The 18997-nt window shown below is 37.4% G+C and overlaps 2 protein-coding genes across 2 annotated transcripts; both read left to right on the top strand.

Moving 5' to 3' along the window:
* The first annotated feature begins 6741 nt into the window (after positions 1 to 6741).
* On the top strand, positions 6742 to 9611 carry tmco1 (transmembrane and coiled-coil domains 1). The gene is made up of 7 exons (XM_026927310.3): positions 6742 to 6915; positions 7088 to 7165; positions 7262 to 7321; positions 7654 to 7700; positions 7802 to 7869; positions 8018 to 8162; positions 8359 to 9611. Exons 1-7 carry the CDS (start codon positions 6846 to 6848, stop codon positions 8455 to 8457), a joined length of 567 nt encoding a protein of 188 aa, XP_026783111.1. The 5' UTR covers positions 6742 to 6845; the 3' UTR covers positions 8458 to 9611.
* Positions 9612 to 10289: 678 nt separating this feature from the next.
* aldh9a1a.1 (aldehyde dehydrogenase 9 family, member A1a, tandem duplicate 1) lies at positions 10290 to 18661 on the top strand. Its single transcript, XM_026927016.3, has 12 exons — positions 10290 to 10448; positions 11353 to 11509; positions 11695 to 11840; positions 12914 to 13043; positions 13198 to 13332; positions 13490 to 13686; positions 15223 to 15363; positions 16160 to 16348; positions 16937 to 17024; positions 17586 to 17727; positions 17840 to 17952; positions 18152 to 18661. The coding sequence occupies exons 2-12, from the start codon at positions 11359 to 11361 to the stop codon at positions 18244 to 18246; spliced, it is 1527 nt and encodes a 508-aa protein (XP_026782817.1). The 5' UTR covers positions 10290 to 10448; positions 11353 to 11358; the 3' UTR covers positions 18247 to 18661.
* The last annotated feature ends 336 nt before the right edge of the window (positions 18662 to 18997 follow it).

Genomic DNA, 18997 nt, shown 5'->3' with positions numbered 1-18997 from the left:
CATCTACAACCGCAATTTTGCAGCACAGGAATCAAGCTTTTTCCCACGTCAATGGATCTGAACCTTGGGCAACGTCCCCTGTGATGGCAGTGTTCAAATTAGCCATCAAAATAATATTTTCTGTCTATTGATTTTGGAGATTCCTTTAAATATAATGTTTTCTACCGTTTAAAATGGACAAAGTTTATTGTTAATGTCAATAATCTCAAGTTTTACTGCATTACTAAGCAATAGTGCAAACAAAAACTGACAGATAAACACAAATATGCAGGTTAGCATAGCCAATCCACCAACCAGCATGTTTTCGGGAGGTGGGAGAAAACTGGAGAACCCAGAAGAAACCTACACAGCCGTGGGGAGAACATACAGTAAATGCAATTGTATTCTTGTAATTGTAATTTTGTATCCTGTAAATGGATCTTAAAAGTTATCATTACAACTCTGTCTCTTGTCTGTTAGTGTTAGTCTGTCCCTACATACATCAAATAAAATTAGTCTTTCAAATGTACATGTTGAAACCCGCAAACACGCAACTGGAATGTGCCTACCAGTCGCGTTTTTCAAGTTCCAATCCGGTTTTGTGCAGATATGTGCAATCAACTAAACATCTGACAATGGTACAGAGAAATTACTGTAAATAAATAAATAAATAAATAACAGGCTCAAATCCAATGATTCCCAGTCTTTGGCCCAGGGACCACAATTTCCACACTGATAATATTTCCCTTCCATTAAAAGCCATCTTAATTGCAAGAACTGTGCAGAAATTAATTTATTATTTAAATCTAACCTGAAAATTAACAACAGCTAGAAGATAAAGCTTCTGTATTTATTGTAAAGACTACTTTGCCTAAGCTGTCTTTACATTGTAGTAGCTTTTACTAAGACAGATGGTCTTAAAAACAGTATTTAGCAACTTAATAGGTCTGGGAGGTTCATGAGCTCAAAGAGTTTTGGCAAACTGGCATATTTTGATGCTGTCACTCCCAATCCACTCTCATGTATTCACTCAGGTTTATTGATGGTGGAGTGGCAGAACGCATTTTGTCGCAGGGTGCCCTCATGCCTGTGTTACCTTCGGGCTCACGTTTTTAATTATTCTGAGTTATGCTGTCATAGTTAGACCTGCCCAGTTTGCAGAATGGGCACTGTCTTAAACCATTATAGAACAAAAACCTAATAACCTGTTTTCTCTCTCTCTCTCTCTCTCTCTCTCTCTCTCTCTCTCCTGCTGCCTGTTGGGACATGCCAGCCAGGTCCATCCTGACACTCTACTTCTGCTTGAAGCTTCCTACACATGGTCCCACATGGATAGCCTAAAGATTACCCTAACCAAAAACAGTTTATACCCATGTTTCACCTGTTCTTCAGCAGACAACATCACCTGGATACTTTTTGAAGCTAATAACTACGTCTGAAATCATATAAGAAACAGATTTTCATACCGAATATCCTTTCAACACACTCAGTACTGTATGACTGTTTCAAACTGAATTGATTTGAAAATTTCAGCATAGTTCAGCTATATTAACTAATCAGGAAACTTCTCTGTAAGGAATTTACTGACAAGAACTTATGTCAGTATTTCAGATTCCAGATATCCTTTACAATGGGACTCATTTATCAAGCTGGATACAAACAGATTTATTCATAACTCATTCATTCATAAATATAAATTTATATAATATCAACCTGGTATTCATGAAAATCCCATAAATTTGGAAAAATGTTCATATGCTACTCATGCTCCTGTCTATATGTAAATTTATGCATAAGATGACTTGACCATATAATATTCACAGATTACTGCACTTTTATGTATGAAATATACTGTAAAGTTTAAATTGGTTAATTTTGATTAAGTTTACAGCATTTAACAGATGCCCTTTTCCAGAATGACTTACAGAAGTGCTTTGGAGCATCTATCAAAAACACATCCTCATTGCTAGTTCAGTAGGTCTGGACTAAGAATACCATCAAGAACATTTTGGGAAAACACATTGTTTTATATTATTGGCATTCATTTACACAAATTCATAAATTAAGACAAATAAAACTATCACTTAATTATGACTAAAGTAATGCTACTGTATAGGCGGAAGACAAGCAGGTCTGACTGTGCATAGCCGTAAACAAATGCCTCATCTGACAGAAGATTTAGCCCTTGCTTACTATTATTAATATTATATATTATTAGATATATTTACTGGAGTGGAAGTGAGTCAAAATAACTTCCACGTCTGCTTTTCAGCTTTTACTCTCGTCATTCATTTCGATTCATAATAACTTCCACTTCTACAGTGTAGTGTAAGCAGAATTTTTGTCATGCTAAATACTTCTGTTTCACTGGATGCCTTTTCTTTTCTCCTCTGTGCTTTTTGTCTTCTTTGTAAAATACTTATAGCATTCCCTGCGGAACCCAATATTAGTTAACACATCCAGAATCTTGTCAAACTTCTATTTAATCAGTGCATTTTTAGCAACTATGCTTGCTATTGTGTAAAAGGTCCAGCCAATGCCTTGTACACTGATAAAACTTGGTCCAGCAAAGATGTTAGGGTTAGCATGCACATTTGGAAAGAGTACAGCTAGATAATCTGGGGAGTAATAACTGGAAATTCTTATAAACAAGCACAGGTAAATTTGTCAATAAAATGCAGAGTTTGCAGAGTTTGCATGTTCTCCTCGTGCTTCGGGGGTTTTCTCCAGGTCCTCCGGTTTCCTCCCCCAGTCCAAAGATATGCGTTTTTGTCTGGAGTGTGTGTGTGCGATTGCACCCTGCGATGGGCTGGCCCTCCATCCAGGCTGTCCCCCACCTCACGCCCTGAGTTCCCTGGGACTGGCTCCAGGCCTCCCCCGCAACCCTGTGTAGGATAAGCAGTATACAAAATGGATGGATGAATGGATGGATAGATGGCCCGTATCTGGTCTATAAGGTGACACTATGAAACTCTTAAAGATATTTAACACTGCATCTCAGATACAGTGTTGTGCGCTTATTATGTGAAGACTGGGTCTTGTGTTGATGGGTTTTTTTGTCGTTCTATAACAACAGAGACAGCCTGTTAACAACAGCCTCTTAATCTGAACCATGTTCAGTGTACTTTGAGAATGTCCATCATTTTCATCAACACTTTGCAAAACTGTGGGACAAGAACAATTTTCACAGTAATTCAGTCTTTCCCAGATGTAACACAGAAACTAAACGGCTCTCTTTGAACAAAGTGCACCTCTCATAAGCACAACTGATAATCCCAGCTCTCACCTCTAGATGGCACAGTCACCAGGATGCTGATCAGTTGCTATGGTTACCGAGCATCCTCTTATACCAGGTGTATTTTAGTCTGGTGTTTTCAACATTTCTTTGCAAGGTCTTGCTGAATCTTATTTTTTAAAACTACTCTTCTTTGATTCATTTTTGATAGGGTTGCTCCTGACAAACTGTTAATCCAGTAAAGTTCAGTTAGTTGTATCACTGGTTTGCCTCCAAATTTAATAATAACACCAAAAGGTGTTATTAATAATTTATTATTATTAACACCAAAAGGTATAATACTTAAATAACACTTCCTCAAAAGCAATTGGTATCATAAACAGACAATGAATGGTTTAGTCTCAAACACATGGCACGACATGTTACAATTTACCCCATACTATGGGTTAGTTATAACATAGCCCAGGGTTAAATGTAATTTTATGAAATATGAATAATGACAAAATGTTTTATTCAACACTTCAAAATAATCAAAATAAAAAAGTGTGTGTGTGTGTGTGTGTGCGTGTGTGTGTGTGTGCGTGTGTAGTAAGTGAGTAATGTATCATTCATTATATGCTATATAATTTGCTTTTAATTGGCAAAGTGTAAAATCTATAGTTCAGTCAACTTTCTGATAATAGTCTAACCAATTATCAAACCAACTAGCTGTATATGGTGAATATAAAACATTTAACTGACACAGCTTTCTATTTTTATTTCATCCAGCATTATAGGGTTGTCACCACAGCTTAAAATAAGCAGTTCACTGACCTTTAAGTAACCAATGGGTCACTAGAAGATTTTAAGTTGGAGAGGTTTGAAATTTTTTTCAGTGTCTGATAGGTTGTAACACTTTATCAAATATTGTTACAGTTAGCCCAGACTGTGGTAGCCATGAACATGCTTACTTCTAACAGCAGCAACACTGACACTTACTGGCATGAAAGATATTTAGATAGATACATAATAAATGATTGATTTATTGACAAAGGAGATAATGCTATCACAAAAGTTGAAGTAAAAAAAAACTTTCCTACTTAGAATTTTTTTTCTTATAAATCTGGTTGTGTTTGCTACAGGATGCTGCTTCCTCACATAAGCACTAAACTGAGCATGTGCAGCGTGAATTGTGTGATTGATAGCTTGTTCTTTATTGGAGAAATTGAAAGTATTACACACATAGTGATACACACATTAAGTGTTAGCATCCACAAATACTGTGTAGGCTGTAGTTCGCAGCCCATTGTTACATCTTTTTTTAATATTTCTACTATGAAATAGCCATTTAAATAAAAGCTTTTTAACTATCTAAATTGGAAGTGTGCCTTGGATTACTTTTTTTTGGTTTACTGTGTAGGCTTTAGTTTTGACACTGACACAAACAATCAGGATTCCTGAGTTCTGAGTTTCAATTTAAGGTTGAGGTCATAGCTCTGTGCAGGCCTCTCAAGTGCTTTCACACCAGCCTTGGCAAACCATGTCTTCATTGACATTGCTTTGTGCACGGGGCATTGCCATGCTGGAAAATGTTTGAACCTCTAAGTTCCCGTTGAAGGGAAATTGTAATGCTACAGCATAGAAAGACATTCTATACAATTGTGTGCTTCCAGCTTTGTGGCAACAGTTTGGGGAAGCCTACATATGGATGTGATGGTCAAGTGTCCACAAAATCCATTTTAAGACAAATTAGACTAGCTGTTCAAGAAATGCTGCCATATGAAATAAGGGTGGGCTGGTTTGTGCATACAGTAGCTGTAAGCCAAGGCAGTGCAAATGACAGAATTGATATTACTGGAAGAGTTGCCCACATGCTGCCCATAGAATGGAATGGATACTTAGAGACCAGTATGGTTTTTTCAGAGGATGAAATTCAGTTCAGTTCCATTGCATCTTCTTTTAATACTGTGCAACACTAGAATTAGCACTAGCATTGACTATGCTGGTTACACTGCTAAATAATATTTTTTATTCTTATAGACACGAGTCAAAACAAGTAAACACGAGTACCTCCACTCCCGAGAAATTCTTCTTTACTGACTGTTCATTGTGTGCTTTCCATGCTGTGAGCTTTGCCTTTTATGGAGTTTTCTGGGCATCACGAAATGCAAATCAGCTGTGCTGAGATTACCATTTATCAACATGAATACAAAGAAATTCTGCATTTCCAAACCTTTTGTAAATCTGGTGGAAATTTTTAGTTCAATTTGACTTACGCAAACATTTACACACAACTTTACTAAAAGATAAATGAGGCCCATTGTTTCTCATTTTTATGAAAGGTGCCAATATTTCTGGAGGGCACTCTATGTGTAACATTATAATAACTTCAGTGATTATAATAATTTTTACTGATTTTAGGGGTTTATTTACAATTTATTCACAACTTTTAAGTTTTTTATTTGCAAATAAAGATGTAATGTAATGGGTTTTTTAGGTGATATCAATACATTTGTGCATTCAGAATGTACCTTTCAGATAAATGCAGATAAGTGAACACATCTATGAGGAGCTACTGATGTGCTGATGGTCACTAAACAGTTTTTTTGTTTGTTGTTTGTTTGTTTTGCCCAGCCCAATTGACATCAGACTAAGTGTAATGTAGATCATTACACCGGCCATTGGATACAGAGTACCACTATAGGTGCAGAGTTTCAACTAAATACTATAAGTAAGGTTAAATCTAGAACCCTTTTAGAAAGCTAGAACTACTAACTATTTAAAGAAATAGGGGAACCACTTTTTCTAAGAATTCCTTAAAAACTGAAACTCATTTTTTGTTAACGGCACTCATCACAGAGCTGTATGTCAGCAGGCCCTTCAGTGTAAAATATCCATTTAATGTGGCTTTACATCTTCCTTAGCATATGCATCACAGTTTATTATGGTTCTACTGTTCTACAGTTTAGTTTGGTTCTACTGTCTCCCTACATTAAAATTGGGGGTAGAGCCCTCAATCATGTTTTTGTGTAGTGTAGTGAATATTCTAAGCCATGTGAGTATTATTTCCTATCTTCTGTTGCTCCCTCCAAACCCCTACTGACCCAACTTGTTTCTGTATTGTATACAGATGTCAACCTTGGTGTTCATTCTCCTACACTTTTTGCCATTGTGCTTGTACATTGTGCTTTACTATGACCTTAACTTCTCCTTTGCTAACTTCCTGCCCTCTCAACCTCTAATCAGAAGGGTGGGAGTTCAAACCCCAGCACTGCCAAGCTTTAATGCTACTTTAATGTGTATGTGACAATAAGGATGCTCTTCCCTCTTTTTCAACTTTTTGTTATATTATTTAATAGTCTGGCTGGGTTTGCTTCATTGTAAATACATTTTTCATTAATTTCGCGTTTAAAAAGTAAAGCAGAATTAGTTGGCCTACACAGGGCATATTCTACATGAATGAATGAATGAATGAATAAATAAATAAATAAATAACGCCGAAAACCTGCAGGTCCTGACCACTAGAGAGCAATAGCACAACTGTAAACCAGCGGTCGCATATTGATGATGTCACCTAATGCTGACGCTGGTCTTTGACCGGAATATCTACCGTTAGCTATAGTGCGGTAATATAATCACCCATTTATTCAAAATGAGTACTATGTTCGCAGACACAATACTTATCGTCTTCATATCTGTTTGCACTGCGTTGTTGGCTGAAGGCAAGTAAACGTTACTATATTTTACTACTTGTCACGAGTTGAGGAGATAAAATGCAGCTAGTTAGCTGACTAGATGATTGGACCGGTTTAGCCATATATGTCTAGCTAGCTATGTTTGGTGCATTTATAGAGCTTGATGTCTTCCTTACTCCTTTCTTTTTGAAATGACTAGGTATAACCTGGGTGTTAGTATACCGCACAGACAAGTACAAGAGGCTCAAGGCTGAAGTAGAAAAGCAAAGCAAAAAGCGTAAGTATGAACTGAGTTGACTATCTAACTCTAGTTCTCAGTACAGTGACTAATGCCAGGTCATTTGAGTTTATTCTTTTTTTCTATCTGTTTAAGTGGAGAAGAAGAAGGAGACAATTACAGAGTCTGCTGGACGTCAACAGAAGAAAAAGATAGGTGAGTGAAAAGCTGTACATTTACATTTATTTATTTGACAGACATTTTTTATCTGAATGCAGCTTGCATACAGTTGAGCTGAGCAGATGAGGGATGAGAGTCTTGCTCAAGGATCCAACAGTGGCAGGCTTGATGGTCCTGGAATCTGAACTCACCCTTCAGATCAGTACTCCAGAGCACTAACTGCTGCATCTCCACTGTGTAGTTAATATTGCATTTTCCTTTTGCCATATTTGGTGTCATATGTTCTCTTCCGTAGAATGTCAGCTGTACAGAATGTTAAAATAGGTAGAAATAAATGTGTTTTGTTTTGTTTTGATTTTGTCAAACAGAGAGGCAGGAGGAGAAGCTCAAGAACAACAATCGAGACCTGTCAATGGTGAATTAATCATATTTGATACAGCTCCCATATTTGTCATTTATATCTTAGCAGGAAAGTCATTTTCTTTATTGCAACTCTCGGCCTCATTTTTATCACAGGTCCGAATGAAGTCCATGTTCGCCATTGGTTTCTGCTTTACAGCATTAATGGGCATGTTCAATTCGATGTAAGTGGGTTGAATGATTACTGTTTAAATATTAAAGACCATGAATGAGTGGTGTTTTTGCTTTGTTTTTGTCTTTTGTACTATTGAGTAATATGTAGATCTTTTGAATTGCTTGTCAAATTTTCTTGCTTTTTTTCTTTCATCTCAGCTTCGATGGGCGAGTTGTAGCAAAGCTGCCGTTTGTTCCCCTGTCCTACATCCAAGGCCTTTCTCACCGCAATCTTCTGGGTGAAGATTACACTGACTGTTCTTTCATCTTCCTCTATATCCTGTGCACTATGTCTATTAGACAGGTAATGCTCAACACTTGCTCAAGAGAAGAGTCAAAAGAAAGTTATTGAACAGCATCAATTAGGTGTTGACTACAATCTCTGAGAAAGTCTATATTTTGAAACTGCACATTACTGTTACAATTAATACTACTACATTTGTATAGAGTAGTTATTATCTCAGCCGTAGTGAAAAGTACCCTTCCTGTCTCTCATTCAGAACATCCAGAAGATGCTGGGTCTGGCTCCATCTCGTGCTGCCACCAAACAAGCTGGAGGGTTTTTGGGACCCCCTCCACAAGCTGCCAAGTTCTCATAAACTCATTAGGCAATGCTTTGGACAGACTTGATGCAACCAAAAACAATCTTGACAAAAGAGAAAACAATATTTAAATGCAGCAGCTATCAATGCCTGTTTTGACCTCACTGTATATATTTTTTCCATGTTTAGATTTGACCTAATGATTTTACTCAAGCTCTGCATAACTAAAATGGTTCAACACTGGCAAATACATTTTCTTTACTTTAAGCTGTGTTGGATAATTAATCACATTTTCCCCCTACATACAGTTTGAAAGTAGACCAGCTAAACATAGACGGTATCATAAAGGAAAAACTGGGTCACCTGCTCTTAGCAAAAGCAGGGAAATAGATCATGCTTTTAAAATACTTTGATATTAGTTATTTTATAAAGATCTTCTTTATAGGAAATTTGAGACATACTGACCAGAGACTCTTCAAATGTGAATGATAATTGTGCTGTATCAGATTAGAACAGTATTAGAAATAATTGTTTCTTCTAAAAGTCGACATTTTAAATGCCATGTACAGTTTTCTAAAATACTTAAAAATAATTTAAAGACTGTTGAAAGCAGCCTCCTTGCTTTTAAAAGAAGCCCACTAGCTCAGTGTTGGACCCCACAGACTATCCATATTGTTCCGTTTTCTTGCCTCCCAACACCTGTAGCAGATATTGTCTGTTCTTCATGGTTCATTTTAGGCATGAGGTCCCCAAGGACCAGTTTGGGGAACACTGTACTAGTTGATCCCATAGGCTTTGATTTACATTATTTCAATCTGCATGCTACAGATAAGAAGGAGTACTCACCTGGGTAAATAGAATAAAAATCACCAAATGTTCTTTTCATTTTAATTTGAGTACTTTGGTTATGTAATTCTAATTCTTATTTCTATGGGTCACTACATAACTGCACTACATAATGATCAGAATGTAAGTATGGTCTTTTATTAGAGTTTCTAGATTAGTGACCTGACAAACTACTATATGTTCTCCAGTTTCTTTTTTATTTTAAATATAAGACTAATTCTTGGTTAGGACTTTATTTATGCATACCTGTGAATGTGTTGACTAGAATAAGAGAGTAAGCTGTATGGATTATATTGCTGTAAGTTCACTTTTCTAATTGTTTTATGGTGCTTACACTTGGTGAATAAAGTGGTATAGGTATCTCACATGGATTACTTTATTGTCAGTGAAATTCTATTTAAAACAATGTTTGAGTCATGCTCTTGGTCAGATTTACACATGGCATCATCTCATTTATGATGCAGCAAAGATGAAACAGTGGGTTGGGAAAAGCAACAAATATTAGTGTATTAATGCATTTGCATAATTCCTAATATACAAGTCAACATAACAAAGATAGATGACACAAGCATGGTGTCTGCACACTTAAAAAGGATTCGATCAAGTACAGGTTCCCAGCCCTGGTCCTGGAGTACCCCCTGTCCTGTACATTTTAGTGGTTTTTCTGCTCTAACACACTTAGTTCAGGAAGGGCTGTTAATAAGGTGTGTTGGAAGCACATAATGTGCAGAATAAGGGTCAGGAACAGGGTTGGGAGTCTGTGCTGTAAAGGGTTACACAAAAGTTTGCACAAAGAACTCTACATCAGAGGGTTAGGTTCCACAAAAGGTTTCAAGGAGAACTCGTTTAGCAAAGCCCTTTTTTCCCCTAAGAGTGTACATTTGACCCATTTACGACGTGCAACTTCTTTGAAGACGATAATGCAACTGAAGATCATAAACCAGATTATGAAATTGCAGATTATAAAAGTGTAATTTGGCTGGATGATTGTGTGTCAAACCCACAAGTGCTCACGTGCCAGACAGATGAACCAGTGAAAGCGCCTGTTCAGCTTACAGCCCACCCCATTATATAATCACAGCCTGATAACTGGACTGCTGACTGCATGTAACGGGTTCACACACAAGCTGAACAGACATTTCAGCTCCACACCTGCTGACTCTGTAGTTCCACTACGAATCCAAGTCACTTCACACTTCAAGGTAACGTTAAATACCTAAACATTTAATGCATAATGAAACCTGTGCTCGATGCAGGCTGTTATTGTGTAGCGTAATGCGAGCTAGCTTCATCCTGTGAGACTACTTCCGTGCTATATTTCCACGTCACACTAATGAATGTGTACTGCTTGGGGGTTTTGTTGTTGTTGTTGCTGTTGTTGTTGTTGTTGTTGTTGTTTTCCGTGTTTTGGAGAATGAGTAAACTCACTTTTTAGCGACTTTAGTTGCAGCGTAGAACAGAATGGGGGCGTGTTTTATTGCAGAGAGAGAGAGAGAGAGAAAGAGAGAGTGAAATATTTACATTTTTGTACGAATCCATAGAAACGAAATTAGCTAAACGACTGGAAGTGCTGTTCATACCAAATGTAGAAAATCTTAGGAAATCTCTGCTCCCTTCTTGGGTTCACTTCAATAGAATGTAGTGGAAATACTGTATGTAGTGTGCACTTAATGCACTATAGCCAAAATATTTACCAGCTTTATTTAAACAGTTAAGGTGTATATCAAAAAGGGATAAGGCACAGATAATTACTCATATGCTGCACTTCACTTAAAGTGAGGGGAAAACAAAACTTTACACCATACTTATTAGATTTGAGACATTGTGGTTATTTCTTGTCCACACCCTGCTGAAGCCCTACATGCCTGACGGGCCAGGCTGAGGAAGGAGAGAGGGGGAGATAGTTGGACATGGGGCCAAGAACTCTAAACAGAGAAATGCTCCATGCAGACCAAAAGGAACAGCAGTTGTGCAGAAGAATGAATGTTTTCTTGGACGAGGTTGTCTTAGGTTACTGTCAGCACAATCTGTTCCACAATAATACACTGCAATAATTGTTAAGCGTTCTTGGACGGCACTAATAATCAACACTTTCCCTGTGCGCAGTTTAAAATGGCTCAAACACCACTTCTTTCACTGCCTGAGTTTCGCAATGTCTCTACTGGCTGTCTGGTTGTGAAAGAGGCTCTGAACTTCTGGGGTGGAGCTCGGGTTCAAGGCAAGGACACAAAGAACTCTGAGCCAGTGTATGAGCCTGCAACTGGTAAGTGTTTGGCTTTTTTCCATGTGTAGCAAAGGATAAATTTACAGCCATTTCGCATGATGTAGCGTTTTGTGCAACTCACTTGCAACTGATTAACTGCCATATGGCCCATTTTTAAAAATCATTCCAGCCAGAGACAATATCCTCAGTCCTGTGTGAGTTAAACAATACTTTACTGTCTCCAGGTCGTGTGCTCTGTGATTTAATACCTTGCGGGGAGGAGGAGGTAGATCAGGCCATAAAGAGTGCACACTCTGCCTACCTGAAATGGAGCAAACTTGCTGGTATAGAGAGAGCTCGGATCCTGCTTGAGGCTGCACGTATTATTAGGGTAAAGACACTAAAGTGATTCATAACAAAACTCAAGATCCCAAAGGTCATAAAACTCATATCTGGATGTATATTTAAGCTACTGGATAATGTATAATGTATTGCTATATTTATGTATTTCATAAGAAATATTTGTAATGTTAAAAGGTCAATGCAAAAAAGCATTAATCATATAACTGAACAGTATGTGGTTCCTTTTTAGTGAAATACAGTCTCCTCTGAGAGTATTGGAACGGCAAGGCCAGTTCTTTTGTTCTTGCTATACACTGAAGACATTTGGGTTTGAGATCAAAAGATGGATATTTGACAATGGACCAAAATTTCAGCTTTCATTTCCTGATATTTACATCACACATAACACATAGATGTGTTAAACAGCTTTTTGTTTGAACCCACCCATTTTTCAAGTGATTCAAAATATTGGAACTGACAGGTGTTTCTTGTTGCCCAGGTGTGCTCTGTTAGATTGATTTTTTTAAACAGTTAATAGCTCTGAATGTCTACTCTTGGTTTGAGTAGCTATAAATAATATATAAATAATGATATATCACCTCATATTCATCTTTTGATCTCAAACTCAGATGTCTTCAGTGTATAGCAAAAACAATTGAATTGGTCTTGCAGTTCCAATACTTTTGGAGGTGACTGTATTTTACAGGGTAAATATAGTCAAATGAAAATCTGCTAAGATAATTTAAACTTCATGTCTACAACAACTGACTTATGCAGATGCACATGTACATAGTTTCTTTGGATCTAAATAATATACTTAAAACAATGTTAAAACACGGCTTTAGATAAAACAATAAATGATTGGTTCTAGCCCAAAACTGGGGAAGGTATATGGTCTCTGCTACACCACTATTGATAGTGAATTTAATATTTGAGTTATTGTCAGTTAAACTGGCCTAAGGTTGTACCAGCACATTTGATAACGCCATGTGGCTGGCAATTCAGTAAGGTGTAGTGTTGATACACTATGCAGGAATCCCACTGGCCTTGCATATGTAATCTTCTTTTAGGTGGGATTTAGCATGCTGCATTGTAAACTTTATTCCATGTTGCCTTTAACAGGAACGCAGAGATCAAATCGCTATACTGGAAGTGATCAATAATGGAAAAAGCATCACTGAAGCTAAGGTGGACATTGATGTGGCCTGGCAGTGTATTGAGTACTATGCTGGAATTGCTCCCACACTAGCAGGTATTTTCAGATGTAAATTGTTTAACCACTAATGCATTTCTTTATAACAGAGTATTCAGAACATATCTCCTGGACCAAAATAATGCATTTGAAAATACAAGAAAATTTGTCCATAGTTGAGTAATAAAGATTTGTGTGTGTGCATGTGTATCAGGCCAGCACATTCAGCTTCCCGGAGGCTCTTTTGCCTACACTCGTAGAGAGCCACTGGGTGTGTGTGTGGGAATTGGAGCCTGGAACTATCCTTTCCAGATTGCTGCATGGAAATCAGCCCCAGCACTAGCATGTGGTATGTGAGTAATTTTACATGTTAGTTACTCTAGACTACTGCAGTATATCCATTTCATAATTGTGCTAGGTTATATAAGACTCCACTGTGCTTGCCCTTGTTGAACACTGGTGTAGCTGGGACTGACTTTCTCTCTGTTGCATGTTCACTTGCGCAGGTAATGCCATGGTGTTTAAACCATCTCCCATGACTCCAGTGACAGCAGTCATTTTGGCAGAGATCTATAAAGAAGCTGGCGTGCCAGATGGGCTATTTAATGTGGTGCAGGGAGCAGCTGAGACTGGATCACTGCTGTGCCACCACCCCATGGTAGCCAAAGTGTCCTTCACTGGTAGTGTGCCTACTGGCAAGAAGGTAACAAAGCTAGAAGGTTTTATTTATGGAAAAGATTTTGGGGTTCTGTTTTGGTCTGCCTCTGTAGTAATTAGGAAGAAGATCATATGCTGAAGTAGTTACTGATCATTATCCCAAGGGCAGCAACATTCAGTCAACATAATCAGTTATGGTGATTATGAAAAATGTGGATTTTTATATTTAACACATTCTTTACTTAAGAGGTTTACTTATATAGGCCTCTGTTTCTGTGTAGAATGTAATGCTCTGGTGCACCACATAGCACTGTGCACAAAACTGTTTTCAGGCAGCCCAGTTATCACATAAACATAAAATTAAACAAATTAATAATTTAAACACTAATTAAAAAACACTGTTAAAAAAACAGAACGACTGGTTCCAGTTGCATTATATAGGATTCTTGCTTGGGTAAAAGTAGCCAACCAAGTTTTAATGTGCTTTCATGCTGACTTTATGTGAACTGAAGCATAGCCGATATTATAACATATTAAAGTGAGTCGTGCTGTCTTCTTTCCATGCACACCTGCAACACCACAGAATAACTTGAATGACGGCAGTATCAAGAAGAGTCAATAAAGCAATGGTAGTTTCACTGGTGGTCACTAATACACTGCTAGTTTCAGTCAAAAGAGTAAAAACATGATACAGTGCAACATACGGAAAGTGGAGATGCCTTTCAGAGCAGCATGGCGATGATGCACAAACATTTAAAATGAAAACACTCAGAAACTTCTGCTTGGTATACAAAGCAGTTGATGTTATAGCCTCATATTACATTTCATTGAAGGAACTTGATTTTTTTTTTTTTTTAGTTAAATATGTGCAGTAATGTCACAGTTTAATAAGCCTGTTAAGATTAATGATGAGGCATACACAATTTAATACAAATTTCATATTAAATTCCTTATTTGTAATTTAAATGGGTTTTTACTGTTGGGAACAGGGAATAATCATTAGATTAGCCCCAGAGGGAAAAAGTCAGTAACAAGATGTTTCCTAACCCTAACCCTAACCCTCAGTAAAAGTTGTTTCTCATATTTTTTTTACATAATGAACAAATCTGTACACAAACATACATGCCAATTGATTTGTTTCAGCCCCTCATTTATAAGCAATATTTAATATGATTCATTTTTTGTAGTTTAACTCACATGAGTAATCAACTTTTAAAATATTCATTATGTGCAGCCCAAACATCTAGACAATTCAACCGAATATCCAGGGACACTTTTTACAGTTTATCTACTGCAACACAAGTGATTCAGCCCAGGAGCTTTTACTATATATGCTTGCTAAGAGATGTATCCATTGTTAAAACTTTGGATCTTTAGAGAAGTTTGAATTTCATTGAAAGGTAATCCCATATTTGTAGGAAACATCTGTTGAAAAACCTATAAACTGAAATCTTTAAATGGTGTTTATGTGGAAATAGTATGGAGTGGATTTGAGATAAGCATATATATCACTAGAGGGTATGTATCTCTAAGGTATCATTATGGAATATTAAATTGCATGCTGTATTCCTTTGTCTGTAAGGTCATGGAGATGTCCGCGAAAGGCGTGAAGCAGGTGACACTGGAGTTGGGAGGAAAGTCACCACTTATCATCTTTAAGGACTGTGAGCTGGAGAATGCTGTCAGAGGGGCTCTAATGGCTAACTTCCTTACCCAGGGAGAGGTAATTAGGAATTAATATCAGCTTGCCTTAATGTCTAACTTATCATGTGATCACATTTGGGATTATCTTGGTTAAAATACACTATATGGCCAAAAGTTTGTTTACACCTGACCATCACACCCATATGTGGTTCTTCCCCAAACTGTCACCACAAAATGCACACAATTGTATAGGATGTCTTTGTATGCTGTAGCATTACAGTTTCCCTTTGCTGAAACTAAGATTGCCAAACATGTTCCAACATGACAGTGGCCCCTGTGCACAAAGCAAGATCATTGAAGACATGGTTTGCCAAGGCTGGAGTGGAAGAACTCGAGTGGCCTGCACAGAGCTCTGACCTCAACCCCACTGAACAACTTTGGGATGAATAGGATCACTGGCTGTGCCCCAGGCCTCTTCGTGAAATGTCACTTCACCTGACCACACTAATGCTCTTGTGGCTGTAGGGATTTGCCCATTCAGCCACAAGAGCATTAGTGTGGTCAGGTGAAGTGAAATTTCATAAAGACCTTTCACCAAAACCTACTGGAAATCCTTCCCAGAAGAGAGGTGGTTATTATAACAGCAAAGTGGACTAAATCGGAAATTGGATGTTCAAAACTCACATATGGGTGTGATGGTCAGGTGCCCACAAACTTTTGGCCATATAGTGTAGGTTGTTTGCCAGTTATTAATGAGAATCTAGTAAGTTCCCAATTGCCCTTTTTTAGTTGTTCTTGTTGTCGTGTTTTTATGAGTGACCTTAAATAAGTACAGACACACTGCAGGTGTCATAACAGTGTTCTGGCTGATGCAGGTGTGTTGCAATGGGACACGAGTCTTTGTGCAGAGGGATATTATGAAGCCATTTGTAGAGGCGGTCGTGAAGAGGACCAAAGCCATTGCTGTTGGAGATCCTTTACTAGATGGGACACGGATGGGTGCTCTGATCAGCAAACCCCACATGGAGAAAGTGCTGGGCTTTATTAAACAAGCTAAGGAACAGGTACTACTGCACATCAACTCATCAAGTCTTCTTAATAAAGATAATAAATATCTGTGAAAAAGACAGTAGAACACCTCACAGAGTGTGGTATGTGATTCTGAATGTCTGCTCAATATAATTTGACTTGTCAGTGACTTGATACATGTCTAATTTTACTACTACAAAAAGCAAATTTTAGAGAGACGACTTTTTAAAAAGTTGTCATTTTTTAAAAATCACCCCCTTTTCATCCCCTTTAGATTAATGTTAGCATGTAACAACACTATCAGTGTTTTAACTTTCTTTATGTTTAAGATTTACATAGCAAGTTGGTTTGAACCTACTATGAAATTCTTCATAATAGATCAACAAGTTACTATCAGTGTTCAGCACACACAACTGATGAGGATGTGGTTATGTAGAAATTATGTATACTAGAGCATCTCTGATTGATACTATACATAAAATCAAATTGAATGAACTGTGCATTAATATGTCTGATCGATAATAAAATAGAAATCTAATGAGAACAGGTGACTGTACACGGTGGTGATTGTAACAATATAGAAAATTTGAAATGTAGCTTGAATGACTCGCGTCTTGTTTTAGGGAGCTACGGTGCTATGTGGTGGAGAACCATTTGTTTCCAGTGACCCCAAACTGAAAGGAGGCTACTTCTTGTCCCCTTGTGTACTGGGTAAGTAGTGTTTTTATTTGTTTTGCTGTGTCTGGTTTGGCCTCTAGTTTACAACACTAACCTTTGTGCGTGTTACTGGCCAGTGAGGTTGGTTCCATTTTCATGCCTTAAAAGTAGTAACACTGACCAAGTCTACCACCAGTGATGCTGCACATTGCGTTTTTTCCTTCAGGCTTCTTACACTTATTCTGTTCTGAAAATATTTTAGATGTACTGGTATTTCACACTCTAGAGGCATATATTTCTGTCTAAACCTTATAAGAAAATATGAGCAGTCAGACACTGGGAATTTATTCAACTGTTTATGTCTGTTTTTGTCCTTTATAATAATCCCCACTACAATGAAAAAGCAATTATTCTCCATTGCCATTCATATGAGTAATGTTACATGTAATGTTAATTTAAAAAAATATATATCCACTGCCAATTAGCATGAGAAGAGTAATTGGCTTTTTTCACATTATAAGCATGAAACCAAGGGCCCTAATTTAATATTAAATACACTTTCCAGCAATAGACAAGTGAATGTTTGATTTCTTTTATATGTTGCTCCATTCATAGATAACTGCAGGGATGACATGACCTGTGTGAAAGAGGAAATCTTTGGGCCTGTGATGTCCATTTTGCCATTTGACACAGAAGAGGAGGTTTTGCAAAGAGCCAACAACACAACTTTTGGTCTGGCATCTGGTGTCTTTACCAGGTAAAGTCTTGCACCAGTGTCACCTTCAGATGTCAGCATGATCTATGTAAGAAAACTTTTTTTATGTAACCTTCTCTTCTACATTTCAACATTTTGTCTCACATGCATATAGGGATATTTCTCGAGCCCACAGAGTGGCTGAAAACCTTCAAGCAGGAACATGCTTCATCAATAATTATAATGTGAGTCCAGTGGAGGTCCCATTTGGAGGCTACAAGATGTCAGGTAAAGCTGCTGGGAGTTCATTTTACTTTCATCAATTTTACCATAACAATGGCAATGGACAATGGTCTCTTTGTAAACAAATCTTCACATTCACATTTTCTCACTGTGTATACACAGATACTTCTTAAACTGTTTGTTTTGATTCATGTAAATTGCTGTCATGAGACTCAGCAGATAACTGTTTTTTTCTTCTCTCAAGGTTTTGGCAGAGAGAATGGAATGGTGACCATTGAGTATTACTCCCAGCTGAAAACTGTTGTGGTGGAAATGGGAGATGTCGAAAATTACTTTTAAAAGACCATGTTGTCTTCCTGCAGTGTGAAAGTCTTGCCATTCAACAATAAAGCTGTGCTGATGTTTAGTAAATATGAACCCATAGGTGATAGTATAGTAAACTTATACTTGATCATCCAGTTTCAACTAATTCAAATAGTTCTGAGCCAAAACCTATCACTAACATGTGCCTAAAACACTAAGTTCATATTTGCATTTAAGATTACCTTAATGCATTTCTACAGTACATCATTTAAGCAGTATTTGTAGCAAGTTCATTTGTTCAGGGTAGGGAACATCTATGCATTAGTGGATGAATGCAGGCTGCTGTGAAAGAACTCTCCACTTGTGTAAACTGTTTGTTGTGGAATGTCACCTCTTTTTTAACTAAAAATGAACACATTTCTCTTCTTTGGAATTAAATGTGGAAATGTTACAGTCTTGTGTATTTGACTTACATTAATATATACACCTCAAACTTCTAGACCTTGGGCATAAGGCTTTAGACTGAGGAAGACAACATTTGCAGAAAAGAAGAATTGAGAAATTTCAAAAGATAGCCATCTCCAGCTGTCCATTAAGCAATTTAAAACAACTGGTGACATGGTCACCCTGCCTAGAAATAGGCACCTACGTGTTTCATATACAGTGAAGATGATCTAGAAAACTCTTCAGCGTCCAACCATACAGTCATTGGTCATGTGATTGCATCATGGGTTTACCAAGTCTCCATACAATGACACATAATTGCTGTACAGCACAGTGATATTTA

The sequence above is a fragment of the Pangasianodon hypophthalmus genome, chromosome 8 (assembly GCF_027358585.1).
Source record: "Pangasianodon hypophthalmus isolate fPanHyp1 chromosome 8, fPanHyp1.pri, whole genome shotgun sequence".
NCBI lineage: Eukaryota > Metazoa > Chordata > Actinopteri > Siluriformes > Pangasiidae > Pangasianodon > Pangasianodon hypophthalmus.
This window is presented reverse-complemented; position numbering and strand designations above follow the sequence as displayed.